The sequence below is a fragment of the Arachis hypogaea genome, chromosome 14 (genome assembly GCF_003086295.3).
Source record: "Arachis hypogaea cultivar Tifrunner chromosome 14, arahy.Tifrunner.gnm2.J5K5, whole genome shotgun sequence".
Taxonomy (NCBI): Eukaryota; Viridiplantae; Streptophyta; class Magnoliopsida; order Fabales; family Fabaceae; genus Arachis; species Arachis hypogaea.
In genome coordinates, this window is record NC_092049.1 from 138,782,508 (window position 1) to 138,804,177 (window position 21,670).

Consider the following 21,670-nt stretch of genomic DNA (forward strand, 5'->3'; position numbering starts at 1 on the left):
CCGTAAATACCCAAAAAAACTGCCGTTTTAACCAAAATTTTTTGTAGTGGAATAAAGTAACAATTAGGTTATTGAGAATTTTAATTTTGAACTAATTAGTCTTTGAAAAAAAAAGTTCTAATCAAGTAATCAATCTATGATAGTAAACAATGAATACGTTATGTCCTTAGTCAATTCATCATGTAAAATTTAATGATGGTGCTTATGTATACCATTATTTAAAGTGAGGTGTTTCATTACTGCCACATGAATATGTAGACAATATCATTTATAATAGTTTCTATATATATAATCCTCATCAATTACTCTTTATTTACCACAAATCCTAACGAAGCAAATAAAGTTATGCTCGTTGCTATCTTCGAGGCAATAATCTTTCGTAAACAAACATATTACTATAGTTAATGGTAGAGATGAGTACTGTTTTGGTCCCTAAGATTTAGGGTTAAAATCAAATTCGTCCCCAACATTATTTTGGATTTAAAATCATCCCCAATGTTTCATTTGGTATTAAAATCGTCTTTTTGACTTTTTACGAATAAAAATACCCTCCATCACCACCACATCCTTTACTCCCACCAAATACCAATAATCAGATTCAATAACACAATATTCAACACTAACAATAACACATTATTCAATTTCATAAACAACAACATCAAATTCAACAACAAATTCAACACAGAACAATAATGAAATCAGAAAAATAACAAATCAAAATCAGAATTAAAAGTAGAATCAGACGCAGAAGCAAAAGCAAAATCGAAAGCAGAAGCAAAAGCCGAATCGAAAGCAGAAGCTGAAGCAGAAGCCGAATCGGAAGCAGAAGCAGAATCGGCAAGGACGCGAAGTGGCAGCGAGGTCAATAGCAACAGCGGCAATGGCGGAGCGTGACGGCGAGCTCTCTCCCTGACTCGCATCTCCTCTCTTCCTCGCGAGCTCTCTCTCCTTCTAGTTTTGATTCCTGACAGTGACGGCGACTCCAAGCTTCGTCGGCGCCGTCTCCCCTTCCCCTTCCCCTCTTCTTCCTTCCCCTCATCTTCCCTTCCCCGGTTCCTTCCCCCTTATCCCCCTCTTCCTTTCCCCTCTTCCTCCTCTCCCCCTCTTGTTCTTTCCTTTTTTAAATTTTATATTTTTTTATTAGGGATAATTTAATAATAAAATTAAAAATTTTATTAAAAAGGACGATTTTAATACCAAATAAAAGGTTGGAGACGATTTTAAATTCAAAATAATATTGGGACGAATTTGATTTTGATTCTAAACCTTAGGGATCAAAACAGTACTTATCCCTTAATGGTACATATAAGCACGATTATTAAATTTTACTTGATGAATCGACGAAAGAACATAACATGTCTACCGTTTGTTATTATAGAGAACTTAATTAGTATTTTTATTTTTTTAAAAATTAATTAGTCCAAAATCAAAATCGTCAATGACCTAATTATCACTTTACTCCAAAATTTATTATTTTTGGTCAATACTCTAAATAATAAGTACTAATTAAATCCTTAATTTTCAACTTTAAATCCTATAAAAAAGAAAATTTATTATTTTTGGTCAATACTCTAAATAATAAGTACTAATTAAATCCTTAATTTTCAACTTTAAATCCTATAAAAAAGAATAATAAGAGTGTAAGAGTAATAAAATATTATTTAGTTAGTAGATACGAGTGTAATCAAGATTCTGTCAAAGATTGACTTGGTGGTTATAAGGTTCTGGTAGTTGTTAAAAGTTCCTATATCAGTGGCTTGTAACCAAATTAAAGTGACAATTGAATACAAACTGTCATTCTTTCCTTCAATAATAAGTGCTTTTGGCCATGGATCGATAATAATTCTTGATACCATATAAGATTTGTAGTAGTAGTAGTCACAAGTAGAAATAATAGAGTGAAAAGCAGAGAAAGAATCAATGATATAGTTTGTATTGAATTGTGTATCTTTAGTACAACACTGATATATATAGTAAAATTCAGGGACTTTTAACAACTAATAGAACTTTATAATCACCAAGCCAATCTTGGATATAATCTTAATTACACTCTTATCTACTAACTAACTCAACAATATCTTAATTATTCTTACATAGAGCGAGATTGGCTAATATTAATAAAAGTATTGGTCTCCTATTATTTTTCTTTTAAAAAAATATCGCAATAGGAATTCTAATTCAATAGCTATAAGGTTTAGGTGGACAAGTTGGAATCTCCTTATTACTTTATTAGTTACACTTATACAAATATTTCACAAAAAACCAGTGTAACGAATTTTCCCCTTCCAGCCAATTCATCCCAAAGTTTATCTGAAGACTGAGTTTAGGACCGAGTCAAACCGAATTTAATTACTATGATTCAATTAACACCGTTTGAACGGTAAAAAAAACCAATAGAAAAAGGATTTATATCTATTCAAGTTGTATAAAATGATAAAATATAGAAGAATATTTATAAGTGTTAAGAGAATCGAAATAATAAAAACGTAATATTCTATAATAAATATTTAGATATGCTAAATAATTTTAATGAATGCTAATTGATTCTAAATTTCTAATATATTCTAATAAATACTATTAGTTATTAGTAATTTTTTAAAAATTGTTATATTATTTTTAACTATATATATTATGAACGTTTAGTCCTTTTTTTTGGGCCAACCGTGAGAAGCTCTCGATCACCGGAAAGATTTCGAGAAAGAATCAAGTGAGAGAACATAAGATGAGAAGACACCACATCCAACTCAAAACCTTAAGGTAGTAAATTAATGAGTCTCTCATCTTATAAACTCCTCACTCTTTTATACTTTCGTTAATGTGGGACTAACTTCAATATCCCTCACACTTGCAACCCTAACACTTTTTATACTGTGTTGACAAAATAGTACAAAATTTTTTGTTTTAAGCCACACGTTTTAAGATTTTGATGTAGTCTTGTTCCAAGTTAAATTCTAGATCTCTTCAATCTCTGTTGTTGCCATAGAGTTTATCTAGCTAAACCTTATCTAGCGATTCCTCAAATTAGAGAGATCGATGAATTTCTGAAAATGACCTTAACCTAGGTGGCTTATTTAACATATATATGGATAATATGAACAAGCCGAAATATTTACAAGAAAAAAAGTGATTTAATTCATTCTTAGATACTTGACATTCTTCTTACATGCAAGTGGATATGTAAATCCCATGATAAATGCTTATGTGAGAGGAATCTAGAAATTTTAATTAATAGGAGTAAAAATTTTACACGTAGGCGCATAAATACATATAATCTAACATAATTATATATATTAATCTAAGATTTGTCATTTAATATATAAAAATATAATGATTAATCTAATTTGATTAAAAAATAAATTTATAATTAATTTTTTTACTGTTTATATTATAAAAATATTAAATAATAATTTTAATAATATTTATATTAGATCAACAATGGTATATTGAATTTATTTTTTTAGTACAATATTTAAAATATTTACTTTTTTACTATAATAATAATAATAATTTTTCGCACAATTAAAATTTTGTATCTCATTTGAATTTATACATAGTATGTTCTATCTTTTTTTTTTATCTTTAATTCAAAGATGTAATTTTTTCATAAAAAAAATACGTAAATAAAATAAGATTATTGTAGTTTTTTAAGATACCAAAAAATATTAATTATTATATTTTTTGTTAAAACTAACTAATTAAAAAATAAATAAGTCACTAAAATTTATCTATAGAAATTATATTTTAAAATTTAAAATAATTTTAATAATAGAGGCAATTAATAAAACTAATATAAACATCTATTATATATACTTATATATTAAGTAAAAGAATTACAAACTCTTGTAGGAGCACTTGCCCCAGCCTCTTAAACGTAGATTCGACTCTGCTGAAAGGGATATTAATTGTTTAAAAATCTCTCGTTCAACAAACTTATACAAAATACTATTAAGTACTAAAACCTTAATTCAAAAGCGAAACATTTAATTAGTAACATACATCAACTTTAAGGCTGTGTTTGTTTTTGAAAATAGAATAAAATAAGACATTAAGAATAAAATTTAAAAGATAAAGATACAAAATTTAGTATTTTTATATTTTTGTTGGTAATAAAGTAGAATAAATTATAAAAATATAATTTATTTTTATTTTTTTATTTAAAAAATTTTAAAAAAATATAATAATAAAAAGTATAATTATAAAAAATTAACAAGAATAATAAAAAAATAAAAAATAAATTGTGTCTCTTGTTAGTGTCTTTGTGTCTTTCCTATCACGATAAACACAAAATACACTAATTCAATATCTCTGGACAAAATATCTCTGTCCATATTTCATATGTCAAACATAATTGTGTCTCTGTGTCCCTATCTCAATGTCCCGTCTCTATAAATGCACATAGCCTAAATTCACACTATTAAGAGAGCTGCTACACAGTCAAGTCTTTTTGACAACCAAGTCCAATAAAGTTGGTCTAACCCCAACAAAAATCAATTTCATTAGTGGAGCATGAATACACGCTCCAACTACGTAAACGTTTCCGCGTTTCTTTCCTCCTCCACCTTCTTCTTCTACTTCTTCGCATTTTTCCTCCTCCTTCTTCGCATTCCTCTTTCTTCTTCTTCGTGTTCCTCTCCTCCTTCTTCTTCGCGATCCTTTTTTTTATTTTATTTCTCTCAAGAGAGTAAATCAAAAATAATTTTGAGAAAATAAAATAAGGAGAAGATGACAAAAAAATGACGAAAAAGAAGAAGACAAAGAGGAGGATGAGGAGAAAAAATTCAAGTGAAATAGAACCAAATGAACCTAAATTAAACTAAGAAATGAACCAAAATTTCTTAAGAAATAAAAAATTTGGTCAATACTTAACAGCAGCATCAAGTAAACCTCAGTTAATTCACAAATGAATCAAAATTAGTTTCGATTTGAACAAAAACTAACTAAACAATTACACATGAATAAGTTCAACAAATTCAAGGGAAACAAAACCAAATGAACCTAAATTAAACTAAGAAATGAACCGAAATTTCTTAAGAAATAAAAAATTTGGTCAATATTTACAACAGCATCAAGTGAACCTCAGTTAATTCACAAATGAACTAAAATTAGTTCAAATTTAAACAAGCAGTAAAAAAAACTCAATCATCAACAAAACCACATAATATTGGTGTTGTTGGTGATGATGATAATGAAAGAGAAAGAAGAAGAAAAAAATCCTGCTTGCGCGAATTTAGAAGAAGAACAACGACACTAAACGGTAAATTATTAGTTAATAAATTGAATTTTAATTAGGAAAGCTAAAAATACAAAACTAATATCAAAATAGGATAGAGCTCGTCAAAACGAGAATTTTGATACAAATTTCAAAAATTTAGCCCAAAATCGGACCGGAAAGGCCGAACCGGGGCCCAAACTGGGCTCGTGGGTCCAACCGGACCCAAACATTTAAATGAAACAGCAGCTCTCTTCTTCCTCATTAGCTGCTGGACGCCATAACAGAAAGGGAGAGGGAAGAAGAACCCTAACCCTCACCATTCCTTCCAACTACCATAACTTCCTCATCCGGGCTCCGATCGCTGCACCATTCGCGGCCACGCGCTCAGCGTGTCGAGCTCTACCTTCCTATTCGAACAATTCCACTGGTAAGTCTCCTATTAAGCCCAGAATCTCTATCCCTCTTTCTTTGGTAAACTTGGAAACCTATAGTGAATCTTGTCCAATTTTTGTGTTATAGGTTCAAGTTAGTTTCCAGAACTTGTGGGCTCAAGCTATTGAGCATATGGGTATGGTAAGAACACCCTAACCCTAATTCAATCTTGTTTTTGGTAATAGAAAATTGGATTAGAACATATATATATATATATATATATATATATATATATATATATATATATATATATATATATATATATATGTATTAGGTGTAGGTTAAGTGGGTGTTTATGCATTGGAATTGAATTGGGATCACTTGGAGGTTTGTTGGTGACCAAGGCTTGATTTGGGGCTGTTTGATTGAGCTTGGAGGGGCTGTAATTTTGCGTTGTGAGGCTGCCTTGGGTGAATTAAGTGATCGGCCAAGGTATGGTTTAAGTTTCGCACGTATAATAATTACGGTTGTGTGAAAACTTAGGCTAGAGTATTATAGGATATGTTGAAAAGCTTTGTTATGTTAAATGGTTAGTGTTTGTGATGTTGATGAATAAATTGATATGATATGGTGTTGAGTAATTAATAATGGGAATCAAATATATGTATGTGTATATGCTTGTATAATGGTGATGATTATGGCAAGGTAATGGTGTGGTTGAGATAGTAAATGGTATAATTTGAACTTGTTGGTATTGACTTGATAAATTAGTGTTGTAATGAGGATTGAAGGATTGTATGATAAGGGTAAGAATTAGTATGTGTAGTACTATGTGGGTTGTGGCTAAATTGGTAAAGTGGAAGGAATATGATGTTATTGAGCTAGGTTGTAAGAATGGTTGTACTATGGTTAAGGGTTGTTATATTGATGCTTGTGGTATATTAGGTTGGCTGGAAATGAGTTCTTGGAGGAGAAAATATGGTTTTTGGCAAAAATAAGGTTTGGGATACTTTTTGGTAAAATGTGAATTTTGACGAACTTCTGCAGTCCATATCTTGCTCTATAAATTTTGAATAAAGATAAGGTTTGTTTTATATTAAAGAGGATTTAACAAGCTTGAGATTGATATAAAGTTTGCAAAAAATCGAATTTTGTAGAAAAAGTTATGGTTGCCGGAGAATTGGTGCGAAAAACTGAATTTTTGTAACTTGCAGCAGAACCAAGTTTTCTGACGTGTGCCCACGCACAAAACTGTGCGCATGCACCCAACAGAAGCAAAAATCTACTTGTGCATACGCACGCCCCTGTGCGCACACACACCTGGTATTTTTCACAAAAGTGTGCGTACGCACACCCTTGTGCGCACGCACACGTCAAGATAGGCTTTCTGTTGGTGGCGCTAGCACAAGCGAAGCGTACGCACACGTGCTGCTTTCTTGTTGAGCTGTGCGCACGCACAGGTGTGTGCCTACGCACAGACCTGTTTTTCAGCACCTTTATTTTTCTGTTCTAAACTTGATTTTTAAACTCTAAAACCCCTATTTTTGCCCTGTTAACCCTAGATCCTACTAGTATGTTTGGTAAATAGCAGAAGTTAGAAGTATGAGATAACTTGAGAGTGAAGAAAGAGGCAAATGTTATGAAAAGTGTGAAAAGAAAGTGGTTAATGAATGAGGTTAATATGCCATGGCTTGATGAATGATTAAATAATGATTATGACTATGAAATGGCTTATGAATAATGATATCTGAGATACGAGTTTTCCTGGATAAAAACCGTGGCTTGCCACCACGTGTTCCAGGTTGAATCTCGATACTCTGTTGACCCTACGTCGTAAGGGTGACCGGACACGTATAAATTCTCGGGTATGGATAGCCCCCATTGAGTGATTATACGATGAATAAATGTGAACTCTATGCATAGACTCTTGGGGATGCGCGACGGAGGACAGTCTAAGATTTTCGGACTTGTTGGGTTGGTTGGATAACCGACAGATGGGCCCCATCAGCCATAGAACAGGCATGCATCATATGCATTTATTTGTTTGACTGCTATGCATTTCCTGGGTTTGCCTAATTGATATATATCACCTGCTATCTGTTATACTTGCTATTTGTATTATCAGCTCACTACTTGTGCGTGAACTTGTTTGGTTGCCTGTTGCTGTTGCATTCTGAATGATGAAAGGATGGAGGAAACGGAGGAAATGGATTGGTGTTAGGTTAAGTTTGAACTTGAGTAAGTTAGGTAGAATTAGAACACCTACCTCTGTTTATGGCTTCTGGTTAGTGCTTAAGTTGGTTAACTGAATAACGGAGTTCTAGGATTGCCTATGGCATTCTCATGACCTTATTTATTTACGCGTGGCACTTTTACCGTGCTGAGAACCTCCGGTTCTCATTCCATATTGTATTGTTATTTTTCAGATGCAGGTCGAGAGGCTCCTCGCTAGACGTCTGGATCCTGGAAAGCGAAGTAGTGCTTGGGTGTATTTTGGTTTCTGGTTGTATATATGTTTATATATGTTTAGCTTACTCTCCAAGTAACTTATGTATGCTGCTCCTCTTAGAGGTTGAGGGAGAGATAGGTGTTTACTTTGATATTTTGGTATATTTTGGGATATTTTGAGAACACTTATGTATGTTTATATGTATATATATATCCTCCGGCCAGCCTTAGCTTCGCAGGCTGAGTCAGGGGCTAGTTGTGCTGCTTCCTTGGTTGTCCTTTATTCTTTTGCTTATCTTTATCATGTTCCTATTAGGTTTCTTAGCACGCAAGTAATCCTTTCCTGAGCGTTGCGCTTTTTATTTTGCAATTTTGTTTTACCCATTTTTTTTCAAGGCTCCTAGTTAAGTATCCTTTTCTCTATTATATATATATATATATATATTACTATTTTTAGAAGTCGTAATACCTTACTATCTTAGTCTTATGACTTAAGCATAAGTTTAAGTATGGTAGGGTGTTACATTATAGTATCAAAGCAGTTTGTTCCTATAGAGCCTGAGGACGGACTGATTGTGCTTTTGTGCATTCTCTGTGTATGTGTTTATGTGCTATTAGAATATCTAACTGATATATGTGGGATAAACATTCATGAGCATGCATTTGGGACTTAAAGCACTGAACTTGAGATATTGAGACTGATCAACTCGATATCACTTGTTTGGTGTGTATAGGGACCAGATGTCTACTCGTGGACGCGGACGCGGGCGAGGTAGAGGCCGAATAGGCAATGCTATGCCTGAGGCATCAGGAAACACTGCTAACCCTATAGACTTCATGGCTGCATTAGGCAATATGGCAGCAGCAATGCAAGCGACAGCTGAAGCCCTGGGAAATCAAATTAATAATGGAAACAATGGTAACAATGACGAGAATGGTTCAATGTCACTGCATTCCTTCCTGAAGGTTCACCCTCCAAGTTTCAGAGGGACCTCGAATCCAACCGATGCTGATAACTGGATATAGGCCATTGAGCGAGCATTACAAGCTCAGCAGGTTCCAGATGATCAGTGGGTTGAGTTTGGAACCTACCAATTACATGGTGAAGCTCAGCACTGGTGGCAGGGCATGAGGCACATTCTGCAGCCTGATGGGATTGTGATCTCTTGGGAGTTGTTCCGAGATGAATTCTATAAAAAATATTTTCCCACTTCAGTTAGAAATGCCAGAGAACTTAAACTGCTTTAGCTTAAACAGGGACAGATGACCATCACTGAGTATACCAGTAAGTTTGAGGAATTGTGCCGCTTTTCCCGTATCTGTCATGGAGCTCCTGAGGACTTTGCTGAGTGGAAATGCATAAAGTATGAAGGAGGCCTTAGGAGTGACATTCAGAGCTTTGTGGCGCCTATGCAGATTCAGGTGTTTTCTGAGCTGGTTAATAGAAGCAGGGTGGCGGAGGATTGTGTCAGAAGGGATGCAGCAGAAAAAGGGGGTTTGAGGATGCCATTCCAGAGGACCACAGGGAGAAATTTTGCACCTAGGGGTAGACAGTTTAAGCGTGGTGGCTTTGTCCCTCAGAACAACCAGGGGCAAGGCAACTTCAAGAGGCCTAATGCTAGTGCTAACCAGGGAAGGAGACAGGGGAAGCAGCCACAGCAGGATATGAGTTGCCATAGATGTGGAAAGTATCATTCTGGGCCATGCAGGTTTGGGATTAGAGTTTGTTACTCCTGTGGGCAGCTAGGACACTTGGCTAGTAGTTGCCCAGAGAAGAAGAGGTATGAGACAAGCAGAGTGCAGCAACCATGAAGGGTATGCACTACTTCTTCTATAGGCGCTGAGGGGTCAGAGGCATTGATCCGAGGTAAATGTGAGATGGCGGGTAAAACTTTGAATGCTTTGTTTGATTTTCGATCTTCACATACTTTTATTGCATTTGAGAAGGCTGATGAGCTAGGATTGAAAATAGTAGTACCAGAGTACGATTTAAAGGTATATAATGCTACCCACGAGGCTATGGTGACTAGGTTAGGGTGCCCCCAAGCAGTGGCGGAACTTGAAACAAAATTTTGGGGGGGCCAAATAGAAAATAATTGTCAAAATATTTTTTTATATGGACCTCATTTAAGATAAGCTCGTCTAATCTCATCTCTCTGGTTTGGGTGATACTGCCAAATTTAAAGCCCTTTTTCAAGATCTCGTTCCAAAAAGTTAAAGTTAAAGTTATCAGATATAACTTTTTGAACTTTTGAAGGTTATATCTCACTTTCTTCGTGATTCATTAAAGTAGAAGAACTATCTACATGTGTTGATATTGTAAAAGTTATATGTTCTCCTTCTTAAATATTAGCCTTCCTCAAAATGTATCAATTCTTTGATTTTTCATTATTATTTTATAAAAATTTGAATATATATCCTGTAAAATATATAAAGAAGAAGTTAGAAGGACAAATATTAAAATTTATAATATTTATTGAATCTTTTTTATCAATCTATATAAATACAATAATATTAATACTTATTGAATATTCTATTATTTTTTATCATGTAAAAAATTAAATTAAATAAATAGTAAAATATAAAATAATATTAAATTAAATAAATAAAAGATATCTAATTTTTTATATTTGAACCTAAAGATAGAGAGAGTGTTGTTTATTGAATTTATTAGATACTTTAAGTCATAGTAATTAGTAAAGTATTTAAGTCAATTGAACTATTTTTTATCTTTTAAAAAAGTACTACTAAGTTTTTTATAAAAAGTTTGGGGGGCCATGGCCACCCCTTGTCTGAACTAAGCTCCACCACTGCCCCCAAGTTCCTTTTCGAGTACAAGGGAGTGATTTCGTGCATAACTTAATTTGTTTCCCGATGATTTGTCCTGATCTCATTCTGGGATTGGAATGGTTATCCAAAAATTGCGTTCTACTAGATTGCTCGGCAAAAACAGTGTATTTCATGCCTGAAGGCACTGAAGGGCCGGTTGTAGTGAATAACTACTACTTGAATTCCATGATGGTGAACTGTTCTGGGGCTGAATGTCAGGGGATATTGTTGTTAGCTGTGGGTATTTCGGGTGATGATCAGAACTTGGAACAAATCCCCGTTGTGTGTGAGTTTCCGGAAGTGTTCGCTGATGATATTGATGAATTTCCACCAAAACGGGAAGTTGAGTTTGCTATTGATTTAGTACTTGGGGCCGGACCAATCTCGAGCGCTCCTTACAGGATGTCGCCTCTAGAAATGGCCGAATTGAAGTCTCAACTGGAGGATTTGTTGGATAAAAATTTTATCCGACCAAGTGTATCTCCGTGGGGTGCGCCAGTATTACTGGTGAAAAAGAAAGATGGAAGCATGCACTTATGTGTTGACTATAGGTAGCTAAATAAAGTTACAGTGAAGAATAAATATTCGTTGCCAATGATTGATGACCTGATGGACCAATTACAGGGAGCTGGTGTCTTCTCTAAGATTGATCTGCGATCCGATACCACCAGATAAGGGTCAGAGATGAGGATATCCCAAAAACTGCCTTCAGAACGCGCTATGGTCACTATGAATATACCGTGATCTCCTTCGGAATAACTAATGCTCCAGCGATATTCATGGATTACATGAACAGAATTTTCCATCCATATCTGGATAAGTTTGTTATTGTGTTTATTGACGATATTCTTATCTATTCTAAGACCGAGGAAGAGCATGCTGAACACTTGCGAACAGTGCTACAAATTCTGAAGGATAGGAAGTTGTATGCCAAGTTATCCAAGTGTGAGTTCTGGAAGTCTGAGGTGAAATTTCTTAATCATGTGGTGAGTAAGCAAGGAATAGCAGTGGATCCTGGTAAGGTTGAGGCGGTGATGAATTAGGAGCGGCCAACTTCGGTAACGGAAATCAGGAGTTTCTTAGGCTTGGCGGGTTATTATCAAAGGTTCATCAAAGGGTTTCACAGCTTGCTTTGCCCTTAACCAAGCTGACCAGGAAGGATGTTCCTTTTGAATGGACTCCCGAGTGTGAGGAGAGTTTCCTTGCCTTGAAGCAGAGATTGACTACCGCCCCTGTATTAGTGTTGCCTGAGCCGAGAGAACCATTCGAGGTATACTGTGATGCATCCTTGAAAGGTTTAGGATGCGTGTTGATGCAGCATCATAAGGTTGTAGCTTATGCCTCACGACAGTTAAGGCCACATGAAAGAAACTATCCAACTCATGACTTGAAACTTGCAGCCATTGTCTTTGCCTTGAAGATTTGGAGGCACTATCTCTATGGAGTGAAATTTCAAGTTTTCTCGGACCACAAGAGTCTGAAGTACCTATTTGAGCAAAAAGAATTGAATATGCGTCAGAGGAGGTGGATGGAACTCCTAAAGGATTATGACTTCAAGCTAAACTATCATCCGGGAAAGGCGAATGTAGTGGCGGATGCCTTGAGTAGGAAATCCCTATGTGCGGCTTGGATGATGCTAAGAGAGGAAGAGTTGTTAAGAGCCTTCCAATGATTGAAACTGGGAATCAGAGAAGAATTTGGGACTTTATGCCTAAGCCAGTTACAGATCTCAAGTGACTTCAAGGCTGAACCGATAAAGGCTCATCAGAATGACCAAGAATTGTATAAGATTTTGCTGGCGATTGAGAAAGGCAAGCAATGGAGAGTGTCAGAAGATAAAGATGGGTTGTGGAGGTTCAAGGGCCGGATAATTGTGCCAGATGTCGGGGATTTGTGACAGAGCATATTGGAGGAAGCTCACAAGAGCAGGTTTTCCATTCATCCTGGAAGCACCAAGATGTACCAAGACCTCAAGATGATGTTCTGGTGGCCAGGAATGAAAAAGGATGTGGCGTTACATGTTTCCAAATGCCTAACTTGTCAGAAAGTCAAGATTGAACACCAAAGGCCAGCAGGAACCCTTCAACTTTTGGAAATCCCACAGTGGAAATGGGAGAGCATTGCTATGAATTTTGTATTGGGCTTACCAAGGACTCAGACAGGTTGTGATGCTATTTGGGTGGTTATAGACCGACTGACCAAGTCAGCTCATTTTCTGCCTATTCGAATAAGTTGCACTATGGAGGAGTTGGCGCGCTTATACATAAAGGAGATTCTGAGGTTACATGGCGTACCTTCCACCATTGTATCGGATAGAGATCCTCGCTTTACATCATGGTTCTGGGGTGCATTTCAGCGAGCTTTTGGCACTCAATTAAGCCTAATTACTGCCTATCATCCTCAGACAGATGGCCAATCCGAAAGAACAATCCAAACCTTGGAAGACATGTCAAGAGCTTGTGTTTTGGATCAACCGGCAAGCTGGGATCGATATATGCCTCTGGTAGAATTTGCTTATAATAATAGCTATCATGCGAGTATTGGAATGGCTCCATATGAGGCTTTGTATGGAAGAAAATTCCAGTCTCCATTATGTTGGTATGAGGCAGGAGAAAAGAGCTTGATAGGACCTGAAATGATAAGTGAAACCACTGAGCAAATAAAAAGAATCCGGAGTCGAATGCTTGAAGCTCAAAGCCGTCAGAAGAGCTATGCAGACCGAAGACAGAAGCCTTTAGAATTTGAGGAAGGAGAGCACGTCCTCTTGAAGGTTACTCCAACCACTGGAATAGGGAGGTCAATCAAAACCAAGAAGTTAAATCCCCGTTACATTGGGCCATTTGAAATCCTGAAGAGAATTGGACTAGTGGCGTATAGGATCGCGTTACCACCACATCTTTCGAACCTGCATGATGTGTTCCACGTATCGCAGCTTCGTAAATACACTTTTGATCCTAGTCATGTCTTAGAACCGGAATCAGTCCAAGTGAGAGAAGATCTGACGCTTCCAGTAACTCCGGTTAGGATTGATGATACCAGCATCAAGTGTCTACGCGAAAAGGAGGTTTCCTTGGTGAAAGTAGCTTGGAGTCGGGCTGGTATTGAAGAACATACCTGGGAGCTTGAGTTAGAGATGCGGAAGGACTACCCACACCTCTTTTCAGGTAATTCACTCTGAATTTTGAGGGCGAAATTCCTAATTAGGTGGGTAGGATGTAAACCCCGCTAAAAATGGTAAATTATTAGTTAATAAATTGAATTTTAATTAGGAAAGCTAAAAATGCAAAACTAATATCAAAATAGGATAGAGCTCGTCGAAACGAGAATTTTGATACAAATTTCAAAAATTTAGCCCAAAATCGGACCGGAAAGGCCGAACCGGTTGAACCGGGGCCCAAACTGGGCCCGTGGGTCCAACCGGACCCAAACATTTAAATGAAACAGCAGCTCTCTTCTTCCTCATTAGCTGCTGGACGCCATAACAGAAAGGGAGAGGGAAGAAGAACCTTAACCCTCACCATTCCTTCCAACTACCATAACTTCCTCATCCGGGCTCCGATCACCGCACCGTTCGCGGCCACGCGCTCAGCGTGTCGAGCTCTACCTTCCTATTCGAACAATTCCACTGGTAAGTCTCCTATTAAGCCCAGAATCTCTATCCCTCTTTCTTTGGTAAACTTGGAAACCTATAGTGAATCTTGTCCAATTTTTGTGTTATAGGTTCAAGTTAGTTTCCGGAACTTGTGGGCTCAAGCTATTGAGCATATGGGTATGGTAAGAACACCCTAACCCTAATTCAATCTTGTTTTTGGTAATAGAAAACTGGATTAGAACATATATATATATATGTATTAGGTGTAGGTTAAGTGGGTGTTTATGCATTGGAATTGAATTGGGATCACTTGGAGGTTTGTTGGTGACCAAGGCTTGATTTGGGGCTGTTTGATTGAGCTTGGAGGGACTGTAATTTTGCATTGTGAGGCTGCCTTGGGTGAATTAAGTGATCGGCCAAGGTATGGTTTAAGTTTCGCACGTATAATAATTACGGTTGTGTGAAAACTTAGGCTAGAGTATTATAGGATAGGTTGAAAAGCTTTGTTATGTTAAATGGTTAGTGTTTGTGATGTTGATGAATAAATTGATATGATATGGTGTTGAGTAATTAATAATGGGAATCAAATATATGTATGTGTATATGCTTGTATAATGGTGATGATTATGGCAAGGTAATGGTGTGGTTGAGATAGTAAATGGTATAATTTGAACTTGTTGGTATTGACTTGATAAATTAGTGTTGTAATGAGGATTGAAGGATTGTATGATAAGGGTAAGAATTAGTATGTGTAGTACTATGTGGGTTGTGGCTAAATTGGTAAAGTGGAAGGAATATGATGTTATTGAGCTAGGTTGTAAGAATGGTTGTACTATGGTTAAGGGTTGTTATATTGATGCTTGTGGTATATTAGGTTGGCTGGAAATGAGTTCTTGGAGGAGAAAATATGGTTTTTGGCAAAAATAAGGTTTGGGGTACTTTTTGGTAAAATGTGAATTTTGACGAACTTCTGCAGTCCATATCTTGCTCTATAAATTTTGAATAAAGATAAGGTTTATTTTATATTAAAGAGGATTTAACAAGCTTGAGATCGATATAAAGTTTGCGAAAAATCGAATTTTGTAGAGAAAGTTATGGTTGCCGGAGAATTGGTGCGAAAAACTGAATTTTTGTAACTTGCAGCAGAACCAAGTTTTCTGACGTGTGCCCACGCACAAAGCTGTGTGCACGCACCCAACAGAAGCAAAAATCTACTTGTGCGTACGCACGCCCCTGTGCGCACACACACCTGGTATTTTTCACAAAAGTGTGCGTACGCACGCCCTTGTGCGCACGCACACGTCAAGATAGGCTTTCTGTTGGTGGCGCTAGCACAGGCGAAGCGTACGCACACGTGCTGCTTTCTTGTTGAGCTGTGCGCACACACAGGTGTGTGCGTACGCACAGACCTGTTTTTCAGCACCTTTATTTTTCTGTTCTAAACCTGATTTTTAAACTCTAAAACCCCTATTTTTGCCCTGTTAACCCTAGATGCTACTAGTATGTTTGGTAAATAGCAGAAGTTAGGAGTATGAGATAACTTGAGAGTGAAGAAAGAGGCAAATGTGATGAAAAGTGTGAAAAGAAAGTGGTTAATGAATGAGGTTAATATGCCATGGCTTGATGAATGATTAAATAATGATTATGACTATGAAATGGCTTATGAATAATGATATCTGAGATACGAGTTTTCCTGGATAAAAACCGTGGCTCGCCACCACATGTTCCAGGTTGAATCTCGATACTCTGTTGACCCTACGTCGTAAGGGTGACCGGGCACGTATAAATTCCCGGGTATGGATAGCCCCCATTGAGTGATTATACGATGAATAAATGTGAACTCTATGCATAGACTCTTGGGGATGCGCGACGGAGGACAGTCTAAGATTTTCGGACTTGTTGGGTTGGTTGGATAACTGACAGATGGGCCCCATCAGCCATAGGACAAGCATGCATCATATGCATTTATTTGTTTGACTGCTATGCATTTCCTGGGTTTGCCTAATTGATATATATCACCTGCTATCTGTTATACTTGCTATTTGTATTATCTGCTCACTACTTGTGCGTGAACTTGTTTGGTTGCCTGTTGCTGTTGCATTCTGAATGATGAAAGGATGGAGAAAACGGAGGAAATGGATTGGTGTTAGGTTAAGTTTGAACTTGAGTAAGTTAGGTAGAATTAGAACACCTACCTCTGTTTATGGCTTCTGGTTAGTGCTTAAGTTGGTTAACTGAATAACGGAGTTCTAGGATTGCCTATGGCATTCTCAGGACCTTATTTATTATACGTGTGGCACTTTTACCATGCTGAGAACCTCCGGTTCTCATTCTATATTGTATTGTTATTTTTCAGATGCAGGTCAAGAGGCTCCTCGCTAGGCGTCTGGATCCTGGAAAGCGAAGTAGTCCTTGGGTGTATTTTGGTTTATGGTTGTATATATGTTTATATATGTTTAGCTTACTCTCCAAGTAACTTATGTATGCTGCTCCTCTTAGAAGTTGAGGGAGAGATAGGTGTTTACTTTGATATTTTGGTATATTTTAGGATATTTTGAGAACACTTATGTATGTTTATATATATATATATATATATATATATATATATATATATATATATATATATATATATTACTATTTTTAGAGGTCGTAATACCTTACTATCTCAATCTTATGACTTAAGCATAACTTTAAGTATGGTAGGGTGTTACAACGTATGTGCTTGAATATAGAGCTTTATTCATATAATACCATATTACAAAATTTTAGTCATAAAAAATACCATGTAAACAATAATATACAACTACATAAAATAATAATACTAAAGAAACAATATTTAAAGTTATCTTATATTATATAACATAACATTTATAATTTCATACATATAGCATTCATAATTATATATTTATTACATCTAAAAGTACATATTTATTTTAACAATAATTCATAAATACTAAATAAAAAATACATTTTTAAATTTTATATTCAAAGTAGACATTTTTTTTTCTTAGTTGTTTGCATAATATTTATTTTATTCATAGAGCTGTAAAAGCTATTATGAGGTCATTTTTAAGGATAGACCTCTATAAGTGATAAATGTCCTGTAAATGGAGATATTTTGTAATTATAGAGGCCAGCTTCATAAAAGATACTTTCCCATTCTTTTTTGGTTCTCTCTTTTCCATGGAGAATAATATGCATGCTTATATTCATAAGAAATTTGAGTCGAGTAATTTCAGGCTCATCTTGTTCTTCATTTATCACCGCCTCTAAAATGATTATTTTACCTTTATTTTTATTTTTACTTGAAGTATTAACAGCATCTTTACAGTTTCTCAATATTTTTACGCAATTGTCGTCACTCCAATTATGTAAGACTAGCTGCAAATGAAGAAAAGAAATGTAACATTATATATACTAATATTATTTCATTCTTTATTTATTAAATGTATATAAAAATAATAAAATTAAAATTAGTTAATATGATAAATGACTTATAATCAAAGTTGTAAAAATCAAATCAGTCATTAAACTAATAAAATTAAAAATTTAAAAATTTAAAGGTAAATCGAGATTTAACCAGGACTGAGTCGAATATAATAGTAATATATTTATGTATAAAATATATTATTTAAAAAAATTATATTTTATTATTTAAATCAATTAATCATTAAAAAATTGTAATGGTTATCAATTAACCAAAATTTTTAATTTTTTAACCAATTCATTGTCAACCGATTTTTTATCATTCTCAATAAATTTAATTAAACCGACTAGTTCAATCTAATTCTCAAATGCATGCTTATAACTTAAGTAGAGATCTTAATTTTAAGACTTAAAAATAGCTAAAAAAAATATTTAAATTAATTATGGCAAACACACTACTAATTAAATGCTTACCTTAAGTAGAATTGCATCAGCCTTAGGAATGGATTCAAACATGTCTCCACCAACAAAGCTCAAATTGTTGCATCCCTTCAAACTTTCCACAACCATTGGAAGATCAAATACTATACATTTGAGTGCTGGAAATTTCTCACTGATAATTAGAGCTGTGGTTCCATTTCCACCACCAACATCCACAATTGTTTCCAATCCCTCAAAGACCATGTTGTGATCCTTTAGTGCCAACTTTATCATCTGAGAATCACTGGCCATAGCATCATTGAACAAGCTCAAGTTTGCAGGGTTCTTATCAAGAAACTCCCACAAAGGTTTTCCCAAGGTGATTTCATATAGAGGGCGATTTTCGTCATAAAACCACTTGTTTAAATGATGGATGGAACTTGAAAGAGTTGGATCATCGAGAAACATCTCTACCACCGGAGATATAGAAGGGTTTTCAGTGCCTTTGATCAACAGCTCTGATGCTGCTGTGAGAGCAAATGCTTCCTTTTCTTCTTCTTCTTGGTTGCTATCATCGTCACCATGAATTGTCACCTTTGTTGTACAGATGTAAATACAATATTAACTCCATATGCATGGTATATGATATAGTTGCAATTATAACATTTTGTTAAGAAAACTAAGATAGATAGTGCCTTATATATTAAAGAGAAAATCAACAAAAATATTCTCAAATGATCAAATTGCTGATAGAAGTGCCTTTCGAATTTTCTAACCATGAAAATATCTTTGAAATATTGTAAAATACAATAAAAATAATTAAATAAAGTACAATTTTTTGATAAACAGAAAATGACTTTTATATTTGGTAAATTTAAAAAATTTGAATAACTATTTAAAAAGGTATAAAAATTTGAAACTAAAATTCGATTTATAGATTTTCTTTTTACTTTTTAAAAATATGTTTTTTTTTAATTAAAAAAAATCTACTTAATGTCAAATAATGAAAATTTTAAAATAAAAATATTTATCTTTCTAATAATATTTACAAAAAATTACTACAACTTGATCTCTAAAATCTTTTAAGAATATATATCTAACAGTTGAGTTTTTTTTTTTTAATATTTTGGAAATATTTTTATTGTTATCATCAAATTTGAAGAATACTTTTTTTTATCAACAATTTAATAGCTTAGCTTTGAGAGCATATTTGGTGGTTTATTCTGTATTAAACAAAAAAAAATGACTTAATTAAGACAATGGGATTTTTTTCCAAAGAAATTATATAGTGAAAATATAAATATTTATAAAAGGACAAATTTGGCAAAGAATATGTGAGAATTATATGTGAAGTATATGTGAGAATTGTATATTCTTACTATATCAAAGAATCCATTATGTGCCATGTAGTGCATGAAAAGATCCGTGCTATCAACTTTAGCCGATGGAATTTTGAGAACTGAAACCAATTCTAAAAGAGTAATGGGTTTGCCATGGTTGTGGATTATGTTTGGTATGCGAAAGTCAACGATCCACTTGAGACACATGGAGTCTAGGATGCCATACATGTGCCTGTAAACAAGAGCTTGAGCTTTGAAGCTCTCACTTGCCGTGCGGCCATTGTTGTTTGAAGCCATAGCTCTTATTATGAACAGTTTTTGTATGTTAAAAACTTAAAATTTAATAAAACAGAGAAAGCTAAGCCTAAGAGATCTTTTCCTTTCTTTCTCTTTTCACAATACTAAAACAACACGCTTAGCACTCTTTATATAAGCATGGATTGCTAATATATAAAAAAAAGGAAACTATTGAACTTCACACCTTATTGCTATAATATTTATGTAAAAAACCGTGGCTTTATATAAGAAATTCGTTTCTATTACTTCAAATAATGGTGGCCAGCCATTATGGTATTATCTATTCCAATATAGAATAGCGCGCCTTCGTACCTAAGGTCACGGAAATTAATTAAAACCGCTGTCTTAATTAATATAATAGAAAACCCTTTTACAACATTGTCTTAAGGAACAGATTTTATTACTGTTGTCTGCTCTCGTGCAGTGGGTTTAGAAGATCATAATAAATAAGGAAATGGATTTGTGTGCTGCCCATATATATATATTGAATAGCTTTCTAAGGACTTATTGTATGGCGTTAATTAATTGATTGTAAACAAATTGTATATTTTTTTGTTTATAGATGTTAACAGTCATATGTAAAAAACTTTGCACATTTTGTGTGTTGGATTTTCAGGAAATAAAAACATTTTATAAGTAATTTTACGGTCAATTTTTATTTCAAATATATAGAAGAATGAAAGATTAAATGATAAATATTGTGAGCAAGAGATAGTATTAGTGTATTACCGTGGTCTAAACTGTAATATTTAAACATTGGCAGCTTCATTCTCGCACTGATCATCTAGAAGGTCAGAACCATTTTTTTTCCCGAAAAATAAACACAACATGCCATTTTATATATATATACACTTTGAAAACAGCATGCAAGGCCATTTCTATTTTTGTAAATTTGATTCTTGACAAATTTGATGTTAAAGAATTATATATTTTGTAGTTTAATATAAAGGTGGATGGTAAGATGAAGTGGAGACCAAGAAACGTTTTCTGATAAATTGGTAAGATTAATATAATTGATTTTGTTTGGTTAACAAAGGGGCTAGAGGCCCAAATTAGTACTACAAAAATTGTAAGCCCTCAGAATCTGGTTTATCTTTATCCATGAAGGAGGAAGTCTAGGGGTGTATATGACCCATCTCGGTCCAAAGATTCGATCCGGATCTGAATACTTTAGCAGCTAATTTAGTGTGATTTTATCAAATTTATAGTCGGGTAAATATCTCAAAAATAGATCCGATCATTATTTAGGACTAAGTCCGGGTCAGGACGAACCCGACCCATGTGCACCCTAAGAAAACTCAAAAAAGTATATATATTTTAAATTAATTCTAATATTATATTATATTAATTATAAACTTATTAATTTATTTTTAATTACACTTGTTGAATTAGAAAATAGATCAAAGAAGCATGAAATTAGAATTTATGGACAAATTCAAATTCAAATATGGATATCAACTTTTCGGTAATAAGTATTTTTTTTCTTCTTTATAAATAGAGTACATAATAATTTTTTGACATAAAATTTATCAAGACTCGTACTTCACCGGTTTAGACCCAGTTTTAGTGTGACCCGAAAGTAGTAAGATTTCACCAGATTTAAAGTTGGGTAAAAATCTCAAAAATAGACCCGGTCATTATTTAAGATAAAATTCGGGTCAAGACGAACCCATTTTACCCGTTCAATGTACACCCTTAAGAAGAACATTGCAATATTAAATAACTAAACCCTGA

The 21,670-nt window shown here is 34.4% G+C and overlaps 1 protein-coding gene across 3 annotated transcripts in view; it reads right to left on the reverse strand.

Annotated features, from left to right (window-relative positions):
• The window catches only part of LOC112740691 (isoflavone 7-O-methyltransferase), a 76,641-nt gene extending 56,508 nt beyond the window's left edge, over positions 1-20,133 (reverse strand). For 2 of the 3 annotated variants that reach the window (XM_072215210.1, XM_072215208.1), the window contains exons 1-2: positions 19,679-20,133; positions 18,354-18,893 (exon numbers count right to left, since the gene is read on the reverse strand). In XM_072215210.1, the coding sequence (XP_072071311.1) occupies positions 18,354-18,893; positions 19,679-19,936 (798 nt within the window). In that variant the 5' untranslated portion in view covers positions 19,937-20,133. The remainder of the gene's footprint in view (positions 1-18,353; positions 18,894-19,678) is intronic. The other variant, XM_072215209.1, reaches the window with a different exon arrangement.
• Between the last annotated feature and the right edge of the window lie 1,537 nt (positions 20,134-21,670).